Consider the following 22,039-nt stretch of genomic DNA (forward strand, 5'->3'; position numbering starts at 1 on the left):
ATTTTACATCAAGTCATACTCCTCCGCGAAGCGGAGCTACGGGGGTTTGGGGGCTGGCCCCCAAGTCAATTGAAGCCTGTCTTATGGGGGGACCTGTCCCCCCAAACCCCCCTGTGGCTCCGCTACGCGGAGTATAGCTGCCCATTACAGACGGGGTTAGCGTGCCAGAGAAGTTCTTTCAGGGTCAATGCAAGTTATAGTCACCATTGTGTCAATATCCTGAAGAGAGAATGAAAAAAACGTGCGCCAAGCGGCGTAACGCTCATCTGCTATGTTGCATTTACGGCTGCGATATCGCCACTCGATGGAATCATCCTTCCAACTTATCTAGAGATATTTGAGAACCATTCAATAAATAAACAGGAATACAGTAGCATTGTAAAAATTGAAAATAAAAAAATATGTATCCATTCTCATGTCCATTGCAAATTATATCGCAACGGCAGTTTGTTGTCCGATCATTCGTAGCTCAATCACGTTCTATGCAAAGAAGCTGCCGTGTCGATAACCCCGGACTCCGAGCCTTCGGATGCTGTATACTTCTTTCAGAGCTTGTTTGCTCTTCTTGTAGTTCACTGGTAAGTACAGTGATCATCATACTCTTTAGCATGCATATTCAAATATCGCCATGCTATCCTTCTGCAAGCCCTCTGATCAGCCCATTACAACTTGAATAGAATGATCGATTGGAGATGGCTGCTCATCCATGTAGTTAGGCCTATACCACACATCAATTGGTCTTTATATTACCAGTATACCGGTAGCAACGTTTACCAAATTTCCAAGGTACTAAGATATTTATAGGCCAATTGCCAATAATGGCACCGGTAATTCCGTATTCTCTACTGATATGTCAAACTAAATGTTCAAAATATCCAAATGGTAATAAATTTGTTCTAGATATGCAAAACGTAGATCTACCGTAACATTTTGCTTAACTCCGATCAGTGGCTTAGCTAGGTCATAACATGTGTATAACGGTCTTCATTAACTCGAAGGGACATCTGAATTGAACCGCCGATTACCCATGGTTGTTCTTTTTACAAATTCAGATAAAAAGTATCTGCCAAGAATAACTCCTTCATGATGAGACAGTAATGACTCCCCATGAGTATCCAGTATGACCAGTCCCTCCGTATTATTACCGCCTGCTAATGCCGATCCACAAAAACCTGGGGAAAAAGTTTTCAACGCGAGGTATATTGCATTTCAGCGCAGGGTGAATGTCATCCGTCGCCACAAATACTGCAGAAGCGCCGTTATAATGGAGTCCGCATGTTGCTTGTGAACCGGAGATCGTACATGGTTACTCACGGCTGCATATGGTTAGTCACCAAGGGTCTTCGCCTTATACGAGGTCCGACGGGCATGTCTTGTTACAGCCGCACGAACAAGGAAGAGTCCAGACTACGATGGCTCAGAGTGAAAAAAGTGTCTATATAACGGGAGCGTTTTCGACTGGAAATGGTTTTTTTTTTCTCTATCAATCAATCACAAAGTTAGAATACAATGAGCTATAACAACAACTCCCGAAGTGAAAAGAAGGAGGACTTCCGTGAGCGAATCGCTCCAACCGCTTCCAGCCTTACCACCGATAGCGAAAGCTCTTCCAAATCGCCTAAGCGAAAGGGTGGATTCATGAAGCGAGTCAAGCAAGCGCTTACTCCAGTTCCAGAGCCTCCATTGTCTGGACCAAGCTGTATGGAGACCCGAGCCAAGGCAGGCCCTCAGGGCCGAATGGTCTGGAGCAAACCAGGCTTGTAGAAACCAATTACGAGCAGCACACTTATGCGATACTAACCGTCTAACCTTATTATTCTATTTATGATGACAAACTAAAGCAATTAGCCATGTGTTTTTGATTTATTACACGTTTGTTTTGAAACTTTCACGCATTTACCAAGACTTTCATGTTGAGCCGTGCGGCGTCATCATCCACCTTGCCGATCTCAACGTCTGATTATCTCCGCGAAGCGGAGCCACGGGAGCTCGAGGGCTGGCCCTCGAAATACATTGCACTACCCCAATGTTTAGTAGTACCAATTATTATTATAGTGGTTTCAATGGGGGGCTAGCCCCCCAAACCCCCCTTAGCTCCGCTTCGCGGAGTGATTCATCATTGGATTACGGTAGTGGTTTTGCGGATGGAGTTCTAGGAATAGTGACCAGGTTCTAATTTGCACCAATTGGAAACCTTTTGCCTTAACCTCAGCTTGCAATTAGGTATTCATTACCATTCAATATGATCTAAAGTGTTTGGAGAGATCAAAGCAAGAGAGACTCCACCTAAAATTTACCAATACGATATATGAAATACAGGTAGTGATAAGATAAACTTAATACCAATTCTACCACGAGAGATAGATATAACAAAATCAATTCACCAAAAAGAAATACGAGACGAAATGAAGATATTGAAACCAGCTCAATAACCCAGATAGTTAGATTCGAAATGGATTCGAAATCTAGTGGCCCTTTGGCATGGTGTTCTGCAGCTGAGCCTGGAGCGTCTGGAGCTTGGAAACATTAATGTTGTACTCCTGGGACTGTTGGACCAATCGAGCAATGTTTCGCTGGAGAGAGCCAGTGATTGGAGAAGCAACCAAGTCAATGGCTCCGCCAACGACATTGCCAAGGACAACCTCCAAACCGTCAGTCACAGACTGGACGAAAGGACCAAGAAGAGCATTACCAATAGCCTTGGAGACACCAAAAGTCAAAGGAGAAAGGGCATTCGAGACAGTAGCAATAGCAGTATCGATCTGCGAGTCCAAACCAGTCAAGACAGCAGTAACAGTAGCGGCACCAACTCGGTCTGGGTTGTTCTTGTAAGCATTGATAACCGAGTCAACGTGCTGCTGGGCATTGTTAACGGACTCTCGGGCACCATCAAGCAGAGCAAACTGTCGGGCCTCAACCTCAATCTCTTCTCGCTTGTGGGGCATAGTGTTCTGGATCTGAGCCTGGAGGGTCTGGAGCTTAGAGACGTTGATGTTGTATTCCTTGGACTGCTGAATGAGTCGAGACAGGTTGCGCTGGAAGGCACCTGGTCGAGCAAGGTCCATGACACCGCCAACAGCGTTGCCAAGCATAACCTCCAGACCATCAGTCACAGACTGGACGAAGGGGCCGAGGAGGAAGTTGCCAACGGCCTTGGAGACACCAAAGGTGAAGGGAGCGAGCGCATTGGAGACAGTAGCAATGGCAGTATCAATCTGCGAATCCAGTCCAGTAATCATGGCGGTGACAGCGGCGGCACCAGCTCGATCTGGGTTGTTCCGGTAGGCGTTAACAACGGAGTCAACGTGCTGCTGGGCATTGTTAACAGACTCTCGGGCTCCATCAATGAAAGCAAACCGTGCACCCCGGTTGGCTCGAGCATCGAGCGCCAGCTCGGAGCTGGAGACCTCAGTAGGAGCGGCATAAGCGGCCAAAGCGGTCGCCAGGAGTACGTAGAAGGAAGTCTTGAACTGCATTGCGAAAAATTCAAACGATTGCACGAAATTCAAACGATTGCGATTGATGAGGATCCAATTGAGCGGAAATCAATGGCCTTTTATATATTTTTCAATGACTTCATCTCCATTTTTCGCTACTCGCTACAGCGTCGATTGTTTCAACTCGACCGTTGAGACTGAAACCATTGGCAACGGTTAAAGTTCGCATATTTTGATACAACTTGTCTGGGGAACCGTTTTCCATTGTTAAAGTTTATAACCTCGTATTTCGATACACCAGTTCTGGGGACCTGTTCTACATCGTGGATCTATCCGGTAAGTCTCATTGGTCTTAACCTCATTGGTCCTTTTGTTATGGAGTGTAATAGGATTTTCATCGAATAATAAATAGAGTTCATTTAGGTAACATAATTCGACCTGCAAAGGATCGGGTGCCGAAATAGATTGATTGTATCTCTTCAAACCATCACATAACAATTCGTCGTATGAATTGATGCACAGGCAGCAGGATTGAACAAATCGCTCGTATCTCTACAATATAAGGCTACCCCAATTGTTTACTGTAATAGTTTGAATGGGGGGCTAGCCCCCCAAACCCCCCTTAGCTCCGCTTCGCGGAGGGATTGTTGTGGCTTATGGGTCAACGTGAGCTTCATCCAAATAATCGTAAGTCTATTGGCGTTTCATATCTATTGCAGTTAGTGCATCGGAATAGCAGCACCATCGCCACGAGGGTCGCTTCCAGCGCTCCACACGAGCTTCCCATGACTCTCAGACTTTCGAATGATCTGGCCCCGACCAAACAGCGACCGCCCAAAACCAGTTACAACCTTAACCTTGTGGCCCAGTGACTCAAGACCCTTTACAACCTCCGGGTCAATACCTTCCTCAACGCCCACGACAGTCTCTGCCAGAGAGGAAGATGGGTTGCTCGACGCCATCATCATGCCCGTATCGGGGGCTCCAGCGTAGAGGCAAATTCGCGGGAAATCAAGCGCCTGTTGCGGGCTCAGCTTGAACAGATCAAGGTTAAGAAGTACCTGGAGGTGGCCCTGGGGCTGGTTGAACCCACCCATAACACCATATGCCGCATACAAGTCCCCATTCTGCTTGGTGATCATAGCTGGGATGATAGTGTGATATGGTCGCTTGGAGGGCTCGAGGCAGTTTCGAGTGCCTTTGACTAGGTTAAAGTTGGCACCCCGGTTCTGCAACGGGAAGCCACATTCGGATGGGACTACGCCGCTGCCGAACGACTGGAACACAGAGGTGATGAAGGAGCACGCATTGCCATACTGATCGCTCACTGTGAAGTACACAGTGTCGCTCTTGTGTAGTGGGTTGATGACGCCATGCGAGAAGTCCTTGTTAGCCTTGGCCGGGTCAAATAGGTCAGCCCGCTTAGAAAGATACTCTCGACTCAGCAACTGCTCAACATCATAGTCCAGCTTCTCAACATCGGTAACGTACTCCTCAGCATCCTTGAACCCGTACTTCAAGGTTTCAATGATTACGTGAAGGTACTCTACAGAGTTGTGTTTCATCTTAGTTAGATCAATGGTGCCTCGTCTTACCAACTCATTGATCGTGCCTAGAGCCTGCAGCGCCACGATTCCCTGGCCGTTCGGAGGCAGTTCGTTGAGCTTCAGGTCGGAGTTCTCGACCCCCATGGTCACGGGCTCGAGGAACAAAGTCTTGTGCGCTTCCAGATCCTCGTGGGTCATTACTCCACCCAGTTCTTTGATAACCTCGACGATCTTATCAGCAGTTTTGCCCTTATAGAACCCGTCTCGGCCTTGTGCGGCGACCCGCTTCAGGCTCTCAGCCAGGTACGGGTTTCTGAAGATCTCACCCTCTACAGGGGCTCGACCGTCAATAGTGAGGTCCTTTCCCGCACCAGCCTTTCGAGAGAGAATCTTCTTAGTACTCTCCTTCCACATGTGGCTGCATACCTCGGAAACGGGGAAACCTTCCTCGGCCAATTCAATGGCTGGTTGGATGATCTCGCCAAGAGTCAGCTTGCCATTGCCCCAGGTCTTGACTACGTCCTCCCAGGCCGCAATTGCGCCTGGTACGGTGATGGTATGGACGGATTCATCCGGGATTTGATCCCCAGAGATGCCCTGCTCGCGGATGAAGTCGACGCTCAGACCAGCTGGCGACTTACCCGAGCCGTTGAAGCCCTTGACGGTGCCCGACTTGGCGTCATAGAACAGCGCGAAGGCGTCTCCGCCAATGCTGTTCGACATTGGCTCCGTCACGCTAATGGCGGCAGCCACAGCTACCGCCGCCTCTGCTGCGTTTCCGCCATTTTCAAGAATCTTCAAGCCAGCGGCGCTCGCTAGCGGCTGCGTAGAGGATACAATTCCTTTGGTCGAATAGACCACAGACCTTCGAGAGTTGAAATTCATGGTTGCTTGAGTTGTATAAGCGGTTTACCCCTGGTTACTTATACAAACTGTACCTACTCGGGCTGCCCAGTGTGGGGACGCACACCCCACCATGCCCGAACTCGGGCCATTTTGCCGGGATCATGCGCGGCTGTGCAGATCTCGCTTCGGCCTCCGCTATTATACGACAATTATGACATTAGATATATGTATTCGAGGAATTGGTTATCCGGAGGCTTTGCATGGTTATCGGAGTTCGACTATTTTTTGCTAGTGCCGTTGGTAATTGTAACGGGAGTTTGTAACGATTAATTACAACTCTGATTCCATTTTCGGACGCAATCGAGTAGTGTAATCTACATAACTTTTGTAAATAAGAAATAAGGAATATGTTAGTGATAAGATAAGAGCAATTCGAGTTCAATATTGGATAGCCTGGGCCAGAAGATTCAGCGCGGTATGCTGAACGTGGTACCCCGATATAGGCCGGTAGAACAAATCACCGGTGTTCTGTAACACTGTATCCCCTGTATACTATACGCTGGTCGCGTCCATGTCAATTGGACTTCCCCGCAGGAGGCGTGTCTAGCACTATCAGCTTCACCTGTTAATACCATAGTAGTAAAGGATAACAGAAGTTATATCCAGACATTTGCTGCTGTAATTAAGTCCACAGTTACCACACGTGTAGTACTACAGTAGCTCAACGGCCCTTCAATTGACGAGATACCACCTACCAAGCTTACAGTAATTAATATATTCAGACAAGCGTATAATAACCATTAGAACATACTTTCGTTAAAGTGAGAAATTAGAAAGGATAAGATTTAGTGATGTTCTTGAAGGCTCTGTTGTAAGGAAATTTCTATCGTTCTGTTGGAGTTCAGGAATGACAATTCACCATATTCTCCATTTGAGGTACCTGACTAGACTGAAGACGTCAAAGAGTGCTTATATAGCCTCGATTAGCCTTATGCACAGACGTAAATCACGTTATCACCAGGCATTGCCGGCGTATACAGGTAATAACGCTACTCAGGTTAGTCTGTCTAATACAGTGGTTCATTGAACCGGCCCAGGGGGACAAGTCCCCACGGACCCCCCCCCCCCCCCCCCCCTTACATAAGGAAGACTCCCCATACAATAATTCAATTTCTTTGGAATCCATCAATCTTCGTCGGATTCAGAAAGCTCGACGCGAAGCGTCGCTACGGGGGGTTTGGGGGGCTAGCCCCCCATGAAACACTCGTTCGAAGCAAAAGGACGTCACTATGGGGGGTTCCCCCAAGTTATCACTCAATCGAAGCAAAAGAGGTGGGTTGATGAATGCAATAAAAGTTATAAGTCTATTATAGCCCCTTGCCGAGCGCCTCGCATTCGGAAAGGAAGTTGGCCGGCGAGCAGAGCTCTGTCGAGCCGTACACAACTTTTTTGCTACCGCCAATACGCTGTACCCAGTCCTGCAGATTGGAATACTCAAAGTAGTTACCACCGCCCACAGTGAAGATAATCGCCTCGTCGTACGACTGGCGCTTCGGCGGCCGCGACGCCGACCCACGGGTGGCCCGGGGGTCAAAGTATAGATACTCGTCCGTGATCTGGGAAGACGCCGTAGACGAGGACTGGCCCGGCTCCATAATGGACTCGACAATTTTAGTGACTGGCAGGTCCTTGGAAGCGGGCAGTAGGTTCTTGACGCCAGAGATGAGGTTGCCAAACCCTTCCGTCAGCTTACCATCGGTGAGACGGTCCGTCAGCTTGTTGGTGATGCCCGAGAAAGACTTGAACAGATCGGACTGGTCGCTGCCACCAGTTGTTTGGGTCGTGTAGCTGGCCTGGGTGATCTTGTTCATCTCCTTGTTGCGCTTTACGTAGGCCAGGGCGCTGAGATCGCACCCCTGAGCCGTCAAGGCACCCTCAAACTCGGCCAGGTCGGCGGTAGACATCTTGTCGGTCAGCAGGTAATAAATTAAAAACATGCGCAGCTTATCTTTGGGCTCTTTGAACTCTTTGTTGTTAATTTTTTCAAGAATGGCCGCCTTGGTCTGCTTGGACGGATTCTCCTCAATCTCAAAGAACTCCGCCAGCCCACGGTCGCCAATCGCTTTAAGCAGTGTCGTGGCGATGTTCATGTGCATGTCGATGACCTTCTTGCGAGCTGTCAGCTCGGGCAGGGCTGTGATGGCCGCCTTGAGGCCCTGGGCATTCGTCGACGGGTCCAATTGGCCCACATCCTCCAGGTTAGCCACACCTGTCTGGGTGCTAATATCCCTAGCATCTGCTTTGTACTTGTTGAGAGCAGCATCTAGGTTGTCTGCGACTTCTGGGAACGGCAGGTTCGAGTTCTTGGCCCAGAAGAAGTCGTGCGGGTCCAGGTCATACGACTTGCGCACAACTTTGCCCGGTTCATCCTCTGTAGTTACAGTAATTCTGTTACGATTAAGCTCGCACGTATCGTTGATCAGCGACTGGTACGTCCACGAGTGCGAGAACATCGACACCAGGTCAATGTTTCGATCTAGCAGAATCAGCACCGGCCGCACTGACTGGGCCATTTGGGGCTGCTGCATGTGCCTAGTGTTGACTACGTGGTTCCGCAGCTTCTTATCGAGCTTCGCGGCGACCGCTTCAGCAGCATTGCCCCGTGAGCACCGAATAATTGGAATTGACCCGGACGTCAGAACAACGCTGAACAGCCCGTCTACGATATCATCAATAAGTCTCTCCACCTGCGCATCGCTTACTCCAGGGGTCGAAAGAGTCGTGAATACCCTCTCCAAGCCCAAACTATAGATGTTGGGCTCAGTCACAACAAAATTGAGATATTGGTCATACACCTGGGAAATGAGGTGACTCGAAGCCAGGGTCTCTCCTGCCAGAGTCTCCAGCAGTCCTCTAGGTAGTGGCGACGTGAAATTGAGGTAGAATGACTCGTAGAGCCCGGCGTTGAGGTCTCGTGCGATGATCCGCATGTTCTCCTCGGTCGGAGCGACAAAGTACACAGCTGGTACATCTGGGATCGCCGTTCGCTCGGCACCCAGCAGCATATGAACGGTGACACCGTTCTTGAACAAGTCGTTGACCCTCAGAACGCTCGAGATGATGTCGCGTCCCAGCGAGTCGAACACCAGCACCTTCCAGATCGTTCGGTCCTCGCCATCTTCGCCTCTGTCCTGGTTCAGGTTCAGCATCCGCTCAATGGCGGACACCTGCTTGTCCCGCAGGCTCTGCTCGTCCGACATTTCGTTCTCGATATCCTTCTCGTTTCGCGTTTGCCAATTGCGCTGAGGTGGCCCCCCCTTGGGACGTCCCATCTTCCGCCCAATTAAGCCGCTCCGCCTCAGCAAACAGACATATCACGCCTATTACAACGAGAACTGCCATAACTGCATCGAAAGGGAAGCTGACGAGCCGGGAAATTCCTTAGAACTCCATGGATCTCGCGTGTATCATTTGGAGACTCAATTGGCCATATCACTGCAAACTTGGGCAAATTAAACCCTCTCCTCCGCGTAGCGGAGCTAAGGGGGGTTTGGGGGGCTGGCCCCCCAAGTACCTACCAATTGCGTTCCTTAGTTATATTGGGGGGCTAGCCCCCCAAACCCCCCTTAGCTCCGCTTCGCGGAGGGCCATTGCGGCTCGTGCGGCTCGTGCGGCTTCTATTACTTCGTTACGCGGAGCTAAAGCGGAAGTTTGAATAGTAGAGGCTCTACCAATTTCCCGTGCTGTTTAATGGGGGGCTAGCCCCCTAAGTATAGACTGTACCAATTAATTCTAGTAGTTTTAATGTGGTTAAAACTCTCCTTAGCTCTGCTTCGGGGAGATGAACGTGCGGCTTATGGGGCTCATGCGGCTTTATGAGGCTCCACTCCCTCCGCGCAGCAGAGACCCCGGGGGGGGTTGGGGGGCTGGCCCCCCAAGTAGTACCAATATTAATGGAGACTGTGCCAATTGTATTAATGGGTCGAATGGGGGGCTAGCCCCCCAAACCCCCCGGGGTCTCCGCTTCGCGGAGGGAGTGAAATAAATAGACGTAAACATAAATAAAAGTGGAATCAGGCGAAGCAGATGTCCCATCCTCTGTTCTGGATGATGCCGTACCAGTCGACGTGGCGGGAGCCGTTTTCGTCGCGGGACCAGACCTCCTCGAGCAGGAACCGGGCGCGCTTGATGTTGCGGGCCAGGTTGCGTTCATAATAGTCGTCGAAACGGGCCCGCATTGCCTGGCGTGACGTCTCGGTAGAGCTGTGTATGCCAGCAATGAACAGCGGGAACACGACGCCGCCTTCAACGCGGGTGCCCATGACCTGGTCAAGTGCGGAGATCAAGTCCTGGTTCATGCATTGGATCTCGAGGTTGTTCGAGTTGACGCGGGTCACCGTCTGGCGCAAATGTAATCGTGACGCAAGCTGGAACGTCTCGAAAAGGTTCAGCTGCTCCGTGAGCTGGTCGGGGCTAAGGCTGATCATGTCAATGGGGTCCGGGTGGCACGATGAGATCTGCTGTTCAAGCGCCTGCACCTTGTTCCTTAATGTCTTGAGCTCGCCCGGCTCCTTGATACCCATTCGGACCGACCGGTAGAGGTTTTGGGCTTCGACAGCCATATCGCTGATTTCAGCGAGAACTTTGAATAGCGGCTGGCAGCACCCGACCAGAGCATCCAATCCGTACCCGTGTTTGAGGATCTGGTCGTAATCCTCGGCCGGGAAGTGCGTGTTTCGGGCACAGGAGGTGGAAGAAGCCAATAAATCGTGGTAAGCGAAATTACTTGCTAGCCACCGTAGAGTTCTGTCATGGACGAAGCTTCCAAGGCCTCCATTCTCGCTAATCATCTTGGCCGCCAGAGAAAGATGCTTATCCCAGTGGACCACGTCTCCGCTACAAATTTCTGCGGCACAGATGAGCAGCATTGAGGCTAGCCGGGTATACTTTTGGTAATTGGTGGCTGGCATGCTCGATTTGACGGCTACAATGGACTTGTTGAGGTATTGAAGCCCTGTGTCCTGGAACTTGCCCCGTTCCTTGTGGAATCCTGCCCAGGAGACAATGCTGTAAAGCACAGCACTGTCTTCATGAGCCATGGGGACGAAAACATTGAGGAAGCTGTTGGAATCCTCAGTGCTTACACAGATCATTGGGGCTAGTTGATAGCGGAAGTAATCGAAAAGTTGCATTCCCGTAGCATCGAGCTGGAGAGACTGCCAGGCTGATGGGTTGCGCGAAAGCGTCAGCGCTTTTTCCTCCGGGGAAGAAGACATGAGTTCTTCAAACTCCAGCTCGTCGTTGATCTCAGTGATCCCCGAAGTTATGGTGGTTAGTCCGGCGGGCATCGGACCGGCACCAGTCGTCGCAATGAGTTCATCCAATGGGTTACCAAACGCGGACTCGACCAACGCCTGAGAGGTCTGGGGGGTCGAGACGCCAAACAGCTCGCCAAACGCAAAATCCCGACCGTCAAACAGCGTCGATGGCGACACCGAGTGGTCGATAGCCGCCGGAGCGGCTGGGGTATCCCCCAGATTGCCGCCCTCTCCGTCTAGGCTCGTCTTACGCTTCTTATTCTTCCTTTCAAGCCCCGGAGCGGGATACTCGCACGCCAGATTAAGCCGTTTACAGGCACCACACAGCGGTCGCACCTCATCGCATCGTTTCTTGCGCTTTCGGCATGTGAAGCACCCGCTACGCGACCGTGGCTTGACTGATTTTGACTCGTCTCCGCTCATCTCTACCGCCATCTATCTTCTTTTCTCCGCTTTCTTCAGTGTAAAATCGACTTTCCTTCTTTTCTTTGGTGAGATGGTCCTTCCTTCTTCACTAGTTCGTTATTCACTGAGATAGAGGGAGAGGAAAATTATTTGTCACTGCTGTCCGGTCCTGCCTGCCTGTGAAAAGACACATTTTAAATGTAACCGTCCACGCTGACTGATGTGCCATGTACGATGGTGGGGTTCCTGTGCTTTCTGTCTCGCACATCGCATCCCATCTCCCTCTCTCGATCTTACACCGTTCAACCCTTCGTACTCCGACCTCCCCGGGCTTCACCGCCTCACCAACCTCCACCTACACTCCTCCACTCTCCCCCCCAATTACCGAGCTCACTTACCCCACCGCGAGGCCTGAAGTCGGATTGGCCGCCATGCCCCGCGGAAATGTCAGAGTGCGGCTGAGACAGTTCCCTCCTTCGCGGGCGCGCGCACGCTTCCTCCTGCCCGTCCTGCGCATCCCCTCCCAACAGCCTTGCCGGTTGCGGCAACCCACCCGACAGCCGGCATCCGCGCTCGCTGTACCTGCAGGGACTGATATCGCGTTGATAACTCCTCCGCGTAGCAACTACGGTAATACAATTGGTACTACACCCTCCTAAATCCCCCGTTGGCTCCGCTTCGTGGAGATTGGGCAAGTTAAGGCATTGCGCGTAGTGTAATTTCGAGGGCCAGCCCTCGAGCTCCCGTGGGCTCCGCTTCGCGGAGATTGTTTTCCATAGGGCATTAGCTGAATTGTACTGTAGTGTTTGTTCTTAGATCGAATCGAAGGAGAATTGCTACTTTGGAAAAATCAGTACATTGTAGAATTCCCATTTTTACCTCCTTCGTAGATTATACCTTCGTTTTAGAGCGACTCGCGAACCACCGAAGGTTGTTAATTGCGAGTTCCTTGAACAAGGTTTATGGAAGGACGGTTGGTGTTAAACGAACATTCTATTCAATAGGCAGTAACTACGTACCATAATAAGATACCGTAATAATGAGGAGATATAAACTATCGATTTACTACGTTGTCGATTGTTATATTTGCCTATTTTCTTCTCTCTCACCGTTTTGCCCCCAAAAAATCACTGCTTATTGCATCTCATTTACACCAGGCACTTTGAAACGGTTGCATTGAGCGCTGTAGTTATCACGTCGTGGAATGTTGAAAAATCTCTTCAAGTGTTCCAGTACATGACTTGTCGCTATGCTTACTTTAGGGGGTCTCTTTCATTTAAGCGGTTGTCGCATTTCGTATTGTTGGATGTTGAATAAACAACTTGATTCCTGTGGCTTGTTCTATCTACTTTCAATCTATCCGTTTCTGTTTACCTCGCTTGAAACTTTAGCCGAAGAAGTTGTAACCCTGAGCTAAAATACACTGCTAAGTTTCTATAGTTAGCTGAACTAGCATGAAGATGGCAGGAATTCCCAGCCCATCGTCATGATTATAAAGCTCACTGAGAGCTATGTCTGATTCTGACCAAACCTGCGAAACGTTCTTGTTAGACTCTCCTCCTGGGTTATTGGTTCCAGTAATCTTTTGTTGATCCCGTTGCTAAGTTTACTCTGGCCTAACATGGGCCATGTCATGCCACAGCCATGATGTGACAAGTCTGCTACCCTCCACACCAAAAAGTATAAATATTTCTTCAATCCCCTCCCCCGTTCGACCTTCTCTTTTCTCTCCTCGTCCTCTTGGGCCACAATTTGTCAAGATTTGATTTACCATTGCGTATACAGATACCATCTAATAATTCGGACTGTGTGAGCCCTGGAGTTTATTACCGGGAGCGCCGCAAAGTTGCCTGCCGGTTGTAGAGGAAGGCGACACGAATATATTCGACTTACCCATATCGATTGATACTTTTGCGATGGAATCTCGCCAATTAGGAACAACCGACAGGATATTATTTGACCCTGATTAAGTGACCATGTCGCCTTATGTATATTTTTCTTTAAATAAAAAGCAGTTGAGGGCTTTATGATCTGTGAGTTTGGTTTTGTCGTAAATTGTTGGAATCATTAAAGTAGAGTCTACGGTACTACAGGGAATATACTCAGTCTACAATACTCTATGAAGCGGAGTCGAGCCTTTTCGACTGTGTTAATCGACCAGGGAGATGTGTGACAGACAAACTGAACATTTACTAACCAAAACCGCGTATACATCGAGTTCTTTCCTTTAATCTCGAACGGAAAGAGGTAACAGATAATGGCAAGAACGCGGCAACAATGAGTTGGTCGGGTTGACCAGCTCGTCCTTACCATTTTTAGCGAGATCGTACTTGGAACTCTCGTACGGATAACAAACACTCGAAGCAGAGCAGCAATCGACATGGGGCCACCGCTGACACATTGACCACCACTCCAAAGGTTGGGTTTGCGAAGGAAGTAAGGCTTTATTGCTATTGGCTAGAGATCCTAATCTCTACTTCAATTGGGGGAAGGGGTCGAGGAGTCCCTGGATTAATTCAATGAACTGCTATAAATCGTTTATTTTCTCTGGGACTCACAACTCACTGCTCACTAGTTATCACTACTCACTACTCACTACTCATTACTCGCCCCCTGTGTGTGCACTCAAACTCAAACTAACAGGTATATTGAATCGCTCGCGTATTACTTCCTTTAGTTGTCAGACGATCAATTGCATACGCCTCACAGGACATTGCATAAGTACGTCACTATGACTTGCAGGAGCCGAGCCTGAAGCGGGTTACGGGCCGAACTATACAGCTAATGACACTTTGGACAGAAATACAGTGTACTCTACCTGTAGTTATATTATAATTGAAGATTCGACTACGTAGAGATGCCATGGCTTGTGAACTAGGTGTGATTGACGGACATCCCATGAATAGTATACGTAGGTCCTTAGTTCAATTGGGCAATTCAAAGTTACCTCTTCACCTGAAAGCGAGTAAAACAATTGCTGTCCACACACTATCTGGTGTCAGAAGGTTGAATCACTACCATTAAAAATCATTTAACGACCATCAGTTCGACTGACAATCAAGCCACCTTCGTACATTCAATTGATAAATGAAGTGAATATTGTTATTACGAGAGTTTATCTTAGCAATAAATTTAATGATTAGACTGGATTGAGTGTTATGTTCGCCGGGGAAAGGTATGGAGTTTCCATTCTTGAGGTCCTAATATCATATCCCCAGCTTTGGGAATACTCCGCGTAGCGGAGCCATGGGGGTCTGGGGGCTGGCCCCCAGGGTTGCTCCGATAATATGGACGCTTTGGCATACAACTCATTAATCAAACGCTACGATCGTTACAAATGCAAGTCTATTTTAAAATCCCGGTTAACCCTTGAGAGAAGATCGACCGGCCTTGAGAAGTTCGTCACAGAGCAGCAGGTTCGACGCAATCTGGGTAGCCGAAGAGATGGAGTTTCGCAGCACTCGGAACGAGTCGTATACACCCTCAACAGAAGGATCCATGGGCTCGCCGGTGGAGAGATCAATGCCCACCACGTGGCCCTCCTGTTGCTCGTCCTGAGCCGCACTCAGCGTGTCCAGCGTGTCGTAGCCCGCGTTGGCCGCCAGCGTCTTGGGGATCACCAACAGACCATTGGCGAACGCCTCGACGCCAGCTCGGACCTTGCCCTTGCAATAATTCTTCATGAGGTTGTCGGCGGCCGCAATCTGGAACGCACCAGCACCGGGAACAACGCACTTGTCCTTGATTGTGTTAGAAACCGCCCGGATACCATCTCGCACCGCGTCGTTGATCTGGGCAATGGTGTGAGCGTTGGGGCCCTTGATGAGAATGGTGACACTCTTGGGGTCCTTTGGCTGCTCAATGAACGTGAACTTCTCCTCGCCAAGCGACTGCTCGTATACAAGACCGGCCCACCCCAGAACCTCTGGCGACAGATCGTCCACCGAGTTCTGGGCGACACCACCGCATGTCAGCTGGAGTCGTTCCATGTTTCGTCGCTTGGCCCGTCGCAGAGCGAAAATGCCGTTCTTGGCCAGCACGTCCAGCGACATGGGGTCAATACCCTTCTGATTTACAATGACAAAGCCCTTGGATTCGTCGGAGCCACACACCTCCTTCTTAAGCTCGACAATCTTCTTGAGCTTCTCATCTACGAACCGTCGCTCGCTCTCGACCAGCTTATCTCGCTGCTCAGCAGAGCTATAGAAGAAGCCCGAGTTGATCTCCGACTTCTCGTACTCAAGCGACACGTTGAGCGTCAAAATATACGCATTCTCGACCCGCTTGGGCATATCTGGGTGCCTCGCACCGTGATCCAGCACGAGACCTCGCACCAGCTGAGTCTGCGAGGCACTCTGCTGCTGCATCTTCTGGATTTCAATCATGTGAAGGTCAAGGTTCGCTGGATCCTCCGGGTTCTGGATAGCCAGCACAGCATCCGTGACAATTGGCGTCAGATGAGTCGCCAGATCAGCCTTAACCTTAGTAGCAAGCGACGATCGCGCCACTGCTAGCAGCAATTCTCGGTCGGTAGGATCGATCTTGGTCACAAACTGCTCCAAAAAGCTCAGAGTAGCTTTCCGAGCAACTTCGAAACCCTCTGTAATGACTCGCGGGTGCATTCCCTCGGAAATGAACCGCTCAGCCTCCCGCATCAGCGAGCCCACGTACAGAACAACCGACGTAGTACCGTCGCCGGTGATCTCATCCTGGGCCATAGCCGCCCTAGCGATCATTACGGCCGTAGGGTTCTGGATCTGCATCTCGGAAAGGAGCACCTTGCCGTCCTTGGTCAGCTTGAGGTTGCCTGCGCCATCGACGAGCATCTTGATCGTGCCCTTGGGGCCCAGGTTCGAGGCCAGCACGTTCTGTAGCCCCTGCGCTGCAGAGATGTTGACGCTCAGCGCCTGCTGCCGTCGCAGCGACTCCGCCTTGGGGTTTAGGAATTGCACAGACGACATTTTATTCGTTTCGTTCGCTGATGAAACGAGGAGGGGTCCGGCGGCGGATGAAAAATGTTGGCCTGTCGCGTCGCGCGCCCCATCACACATCACTTTGGAACGCCATGGAAAAGACCCGTTTGACCACCGTAATGGCTGTAGCAGAGTGTAGCTTAGATGGCAATTAGTTGGTATACTGTAGCGTAGTCTCGGTATACTTGGGGGGCCAGCCCCCCAACCCCCCCCCCCCCCCGTGGCTCCGCTTCGCGGAGGGAGTTGGTGGACCGTACTGTACCAATCCACGAAGCGTTATTTAGGAATTGATTGAAGCATTGAAGCAGTTATAACGTAATAGTGCTTATATATAGAATATCTACAGTTTCAGAAATAATGAATTTAAGGCAAAGTACATTATTTTGGAACTCAGTTAGTTTTCCAGCACCAATCAAGTCTAGACGGCCCTAGTACCACGGCACTGTAACGGTGACAACTCAACCAATTACCGCTAACGGAGCATAAGCCTTCATATTAACTAAAATAGAGATAAGAGTCATAGTTCTTTGAGTTGGATATAATTTAGTAACCCTCCAAATTGATTGAGTCTAAATATGACACTATATTGGACTGTCATTATTGTGACCTTCGTCAGATCTTGGGGGTAATCATCGGCTAGGAATAGATTCCCGATATACTCTAACTATATGACCTGTCTGAGTATCACTAATGTTAAGGGGGGGTTTGGGGGTGGAACCCCCAACTACGGGGTCTGGGGCAGAGCCCCAGGTGACGTTCAATTGTAGATTCATACATCACTAGATGCCATATAAACCAAGTTGCACTTCTTGGAGACATATAGAAAGACTTGAATCAATTGAGCCCAACTACGTTAACGATATAAAAGTGTGTTGGCATACATTATAACATAGGAGTGTTAGACCCTAGACGGATAGAGCAATGCGGACGGTAATTATCACCTAGGAATATAGTATCAATATAAATAGACAAGATTTAGTCAATCTATTCTAAGTTACCTGTTTAAGCACCGCTAGTGTCAAGGGGGGGTTTGGGGGTGGAACCCCCAACTACGGGGTCTGGGGCAGAGCCCCAGGTGACTCTCTTTTGCAGATTCACGCACCACTAAATATCACATAGATTAAGCTTGAGTATCAAATTATTATATATATTAGATTCGAAACGTATCAATTGCTCTTTTACCAGGAACTCCAGTATAAGGTACTATAGCAGATGGCTGTGGTACTAATGATCGGTCAGCCGTGCCACCTTTGAACTTTGAACTTTTCACGTCGAGATTAAATAAGAGATTGAATAGACTGATACGGTACTATGTCGAGTTACGAAACGCTGTTCGAGGAGTTCAGGGTATATCTAGACGGGCACCATGACCAACGGGAGCGGGTGATCAAAGCTAGCCGGGATATTACCGCTAGTAGCAAAAAGATCATCTTCGCGCTGCACAGGTTAGGACCCGACGAGCTTACCGAAGAAATTATCGCTTCGAACAAGACCGTCGAAAAGCATTTTAAGGATATACATGCCCGGATGGAGTCGGTGAAAGAAGATATAACAGGGGTGTACCAATGGAAGTACACTAAGCAATTCTCCGGGTGCCTCCAGGAGTACATTGAAGCATTGTCTTTCCAGCACTTTTTGATCCACAGGAACATCATTACTTACGAGCAAGTCTGTAAGAGCATTGGGGAAGGCGTGCTGGTTACACTGGCCGACTATTTATTGGGTCTCATGGATTTGACTGGCGAGCTTATGCGATACGCAATTGGTCATCTGGCGAAGCATGAACGGGACAGGAAGCCATCGCAGATTGCGACCCAGATCCTCCAGGCCATGCGGGAGTTCAAGCAGAACCTCGATGCTATAGATTCGTTTGCAGCCGACAAGGTGCTGGGCATGAAGGAGCTGGACAAGAAGATATCCGTGTTTGAGTCTTCTCTGGCCAAGGTTGAGCAGGGTATATACTCTTTGGTAGTAAGGGCCCTGGACGAGTAACGCGAAAGCGGACTCCCAGGGAGTTTAATGCTATGAATGTAATATAATGCAACGAAGGTAATATTGTAATAAATAAAAAGAACGACTATATATACGGATTAGTCTAATGCAGAGATAGCTTGGTGGTTGTTACTCCATGACGAAAATCTCCCCGTCATCTGGCGATATCTCAGTCACCGGCACATCATCCTCCTCGTCGTCGCAAAGATAGTTGACTCCACTTCGCTGGTGGTACCGCGATACAAACAGGTCCAAGTTCCACCGGAATCCTTGGCTCTCGCGGACGCTCACGCTGTACCGCTTGCACCCGTCGATGTCCTCACCAATCTCGTATGCATTATATTTGGCGTCCTCCAGCATGGACTTGCTGAGGAACTCTGTGATATGGGTAATTAGGGGCGTGTTCTGGTAGCTGGAACTAGCGCTCATCTTTAAAATACCTGAATAAATGGTCCAATCTTGTTAATGGTTTGAAGGGTCAAAACGGAAGACGATAATGACTGATGATGACGATAAGGGTCTTACCCGTTGCGGAATTGCGCATATATCATGTGCTCCGTCACCCAACTAGGAAAGGTCCATTTGGTGGGCCACTTCCTGAATCGGCAATCACATCTACCCCTGACTTGTCAGTCCGCCGCCCTTCCATGGTATGTGTAAATCAAATGTAATAGACAGCACAGAGCCCGGTATGCAAGTTTTGGTATTGCACGTCATAGCGGGTTCTTAGACTGTGTTGAGTAGCGTAACTTTGATTTACTGTAGCTGTAGTTATGGCATTAATAACGACATCAAAGATTTCCAAATTATGTGCTACAAGGTGCTGCTGTTTGGTGGTAAATCGAGTAGACTACTACCTGGTAATATATTTAAAACAGCAGCAATCATAGCGAAAGTTCGTCCAGGTTATCGTTGGGTTGCGAAAGCTTACCGCTTGCCTTGGTGGTAGTATAAATAGGTAAGTACGTAGAGGAACAGAGACTCAGACAAGAATGAGTATACCGGAGGATATGCTGAATAACGCCTTGGTGGTAACATTACTGATATTTCTAGCCGCAATTTCCATGGTTATCGTGACAACATACGTCGTTGTGTTGGCTGAATTCAAATACCGAGACAGGCGTTTGTGGTAACCGACTTGCCCGGCCAGGTATTGCAATACAGATCTGCGGAAATACTCTTTTTATCCGCCAATCGCTTATTATCCAATTATGATTTTAGTCGTGTTACTCCATTACCATCCATACTTATGGTTTAACTCGTGAACCAATCCGTTATCGTCCAGCAAAAAATATCGCGGTTACTTGACGTGATACCGCTATCCATATTCGTAGCATTCATATGTATTATTAAAGTATTAGTAAAAAGAGAAAAGGAATAAATATCAATGAATGAGTAATCGTAACACATGCTTAGTTCATATCCGCAGACGTAATCATTAGTGGGTTCCCAGTTGGCTTCTGCTTGCGCCCCAGCTTGCCAAACACCTTCTTCATGCCTCCGCCACGCTTGGTAGAGTTGCTAGAGGTGATGGAGGACGGCGAAATCGGGGAGCTGCTGCTCGTGTATTCGTATTCAGGTATGGCCGGAGTCACCAACTTCTCAATTGACTTGGCGCTCTTGAGCGCGCCAGACGGCTCAATGAGCTCCTTCTGCCACCCGTAGATGGCTTTCTCGTCTGCTCGCATGGCAGGTGGACTTAGCGTAATCTTGAGCGTCATCTCTCGTGGTACAGCAGACACATTGGACGGGTCAAGGCTAAATCGCTTCTCAGCCCGGGTAGAATTAGCATATTCGCGGTCGCGTTGATCAGGAGCAATAGGAAACCCGAATTCTATTATCTCGTCGAACTTGGCATCAGAACTGCTCAGCAGCTTGAGCTTGGTCTTCGTGTCCGACTCGTTAAAGAACTTTGCGTGTATGCCTATCGACACGAGTGGAGTCGTGGAGGCCACCTGCTCCCGGGAGCTTCCGGCCTTGGTGAAGAACTTGGACCCTGAAGAACCTACAGGCATAGTCCTGACAGAAGAAGCATGACTCCGGGAGGGCCCCAAACGCGCATAACTTCTCTCGGAGGGCTCCACAGCAGAGCGAGGTACGGCAGCTGAGTGCCCAGGCCTCAGTCCCGTGGTATTAATGCCCAGGTTCTTCTTGTTACGGTCGTTAAAGCTGTTGTGACGGGCCCGCGCAACCTCGTGGCTCGAGCTCGTGCGGTAGATAGTGTTATGAGGAGATCCCGGAGAAGTCGTTGGACTCGTAGACGCGTCGGTAGTTATAGCCATTGCATTTGGCACAGCGTCGTGAAGTTCCCAGGACGAGGAAGAGCTCACCGAGCTGACTCTCGACATCTTGTTGTTGTGCGCAGAAGAAACTGACCGAGCCACTGAGCGCACTGAGGAGGCCGAGGATAAGGAATTGTTCATATGGAGCAGCGGTATTGGCGGCAGAGGAGGAAGGGCCGGAGGAGGCTCTCGGCTAGGCGGCGGCGAAAAGGTAGATCGCCCTGACAGGGGTTCGCAAGGATAGGACCCTCTGCGCGGCGGGTCCAACGGCGAGGTGGGGGAAAAAGACGAGCAGCTGGAGAACGACGTGCGCGCAGTACTCGCAATCGACGACGTAGGTGAAGAATAGCCCGACTGGAGCGTCGCAAAGTGTAGCGGGGGCGCGGGAGGACGGGTCTTGGGCTCAGGAGGGAGGACGGTCGTCGTCGGCGGGATAAAATATAGTGATTCAGGGGGGCCACCTGTCTTAAGAGGAGAACGCATCTTGCAAAAAGGGGGGTCTCCGACACGCTTCTCAGGTTCCATTCTCGCACTGATGTAATCTTTCCCGGTAAACGGGGTCTTAGACAAATCTTGCATACGAGCGAGACACAAAACGGCCAAAAAATGTCAACAACAACCAAATCTTGGCAAATATTTTGACAGCGAAAATACGGTTAACGTTTTTCAACGGCTCGATCACGCAGTTACGTTTTGACGGTTGGCAGTTGGCGGTTGGCGATTGACTAATGGCGTTTTATGGGTAGCGTACGCGTCGTGCGGCAAAGTCAAAAGGGGATACACGTATGGCGTGGGCTAGAATAATAATACGTGGGCGTCGAACAATCGGAATGTAGCTAAAGCACGATTCTTGCAGCAGCAGTGTGTTAAACTGGGGCCATTAAACCCTGTAGGCATGTAGGTATAAACGCAAGGGTAATGCTTCCGAAGTACGGAAGGCGGGTGGTGGATACAGAAAATTTTCAATAAATGCCACAATAGCCTTGGAATGGACGGATATGGGAAACCCGTGGGCAATTTTGGGCTATGCGAGTAAAGGGGGGAGGGAATTCGTTGGTGAAGGAATATCAGCCGCTATATATACACAATTCCCGGAGAGACGAATAAGGCAGGACAACTACTCGTTTGTCGTGGAGAAGGCAATGTCTATTTTCTGATCCGTGAGGTCACTGTATATATATATTTATGACATACATACGGATCTTCTCTCACGTCTCCGGGGGCGAAAAGGGGTTCCTA

The 22,039-nt window shown here is 49.5% G+C and overlaps 8 protein-coding genes across 8 annotated transcripts; 1 reads left to right on the forward strand and 7 right to left on the reverse strand.

Moving 5' to 3' along the window:
- Nucleotides 1-2,465: 2,465 nt before the first annotated feature.
- On the reverse strand, nt 2,466-3,476 carry TRVA0_001S05380 (uncharacterized protein; the record flags this gene model as incomplete). The annotated part of the gene is made up of 1 exon (XM_076681899.1): nt 2,466-3,476. The coding sequence occupies one exon, from the start codon at nt 3,474-3,476 to the stop codon at nt 2,466-2,468; it is 1,011 nt and encodes a 336-aa protein (XP_076543856.1).
- A 680-nt stretch (nt 3,477-4,156) lies between these two features.
- Nucleotides 4,157-5,869, reverse strand: TRVA0_001S05402 (gamma-glutamyltransferase family protein; the record flags this gene model as incomplete). The annotated part of the gene is made up of 1 exon (XM_076681900.1): nt 4,157-5,869. The coding sequence occupies one exon, from the start codon at nt 5,867-5,869 to the stop codon at nt 4,157-4,159; it is 1,713 nt and encodes a 570-aa protein (XP_076543857.1).
- A 1,328-nt stretch (nt 5,870-7,197) lies between these two features.
- Nucleotides 7,198-9,090, reverse strand: SLY1 (syntaxin-binding protein; the record flags this gene model as incomplete). The annotated part of the gene is made up of 1 exon (XM_076681901.1): nt 7,198-9,090. One exon carries the CDS (start codon nt 9,088-9,090, stop codon nt 7,198-7,200), a length of 1,893 nt encoding a protein of 630 aa, XP_076543858.1.
- Nucleotides 9,091-9,903: 813 nt separating this feature from the next.
- UGA3 (Zn(II)2Cys6 transcription factor) lies at nt 9,904-11,583 on the reverse strand (the record flags this gene model as incomplete). The annotated part of the gene is made up of 1 exon (XM_076681902.1): nt 9,904-11,583. The coding sequence occupies one exon, from the start codon at nt 11,581-11,583 to the stop codon at nt 9,904-9,906; it is 1,680 nt and encodes a 559-aa protein (XP_076543859.1).
- A 3,332-nt stretch (nt 11,584-14,915) lies between these two features.
- On the reverse strand, nt 14,916-16,514 carry CCT6 (chaperonin-containing T-complex subunit CCT6; the record flags this gene model as incomplete). Its single annotated transcript, XM_076681903.1, has 1 exon — nt 14,916-16,514. The coding sequence occupies one exon, from the start codon at nt 16,512-16,514 to the stop codon at nt 14,916-14,918; it is 1,599 nt and encodes a 532-aa protein (XP_076543860.1).
- Nucleotides 16,515-17,837: 1,323 nt separating this feature from the next.
- TRVA0_001S05490 (translin family protein) lies at nt 17,838-18,518 on the forward strand (the record flags this gene model as incomplete). The annotated part of the gene is made up of 1 exon (XM_076681904.1): nt 17,838-18,518. The coding sequence occupies one exon, from the start codon at nt 17,838-17,840 to the stop codon at nt 18,516-18,518; it is 681 nt and encodes a 226-aa protein (XP_076543861.1).
- Nucleotides 18,519-18,647: 129 nt separating this feature from the next.
- On the reverse strand, nt 18,648-18,947 carry UGX2 (Ugx2p; the record flags this gene model as incomplete). Its single annotated transcript, XM_076681905.1, has 1 exon — nt 18,648-18,947. The coding sequence occupies one exon, from the start codon at nt 18,945-18,947 to the stop codon at nt 18,648-18,650; it is 300 nt and encodes a 99-aa protein (XP_076543862.1).
- A 983-nt stretch (nt 18,948-19,930) lies between these two features.
- On the reverse strand, nt 19,931-21,325 carry TRVA0_001S05534 (uncharacterized protein; the record flags this gene model as incomplete). The annotated part of the gene is made up of 1 exon (XM_076681906.1): nt 19,931-21,325. One exon carries the CDS (start codon nt 21,323-21,325, stop codon nt 19,931-19,933), a length of 1,395 nt encoding a protein of 464 aa, XP_076543863.1.
- Between the last annotated feature and the right edge of the window lie 714 nt (nt 21,326-22,039).

The sequence above is a fragment of the Trichomonascus vanleenenianus genome, assembly GCF_965637985.1.
Source record: "Trichomonascus vanleenenianus strain CLIB 3782 genome assembly, contig: TRVA0_001S, whole genome shotgun sequence".
Classification (NCBI taxonomy): Eukaryota; Fungi; Ascomycota; class Dipodascomycetes; order Dipodascales; family Trichomonascaceae; genus Blastobotrys; species Blastobotrys vanleenenianus.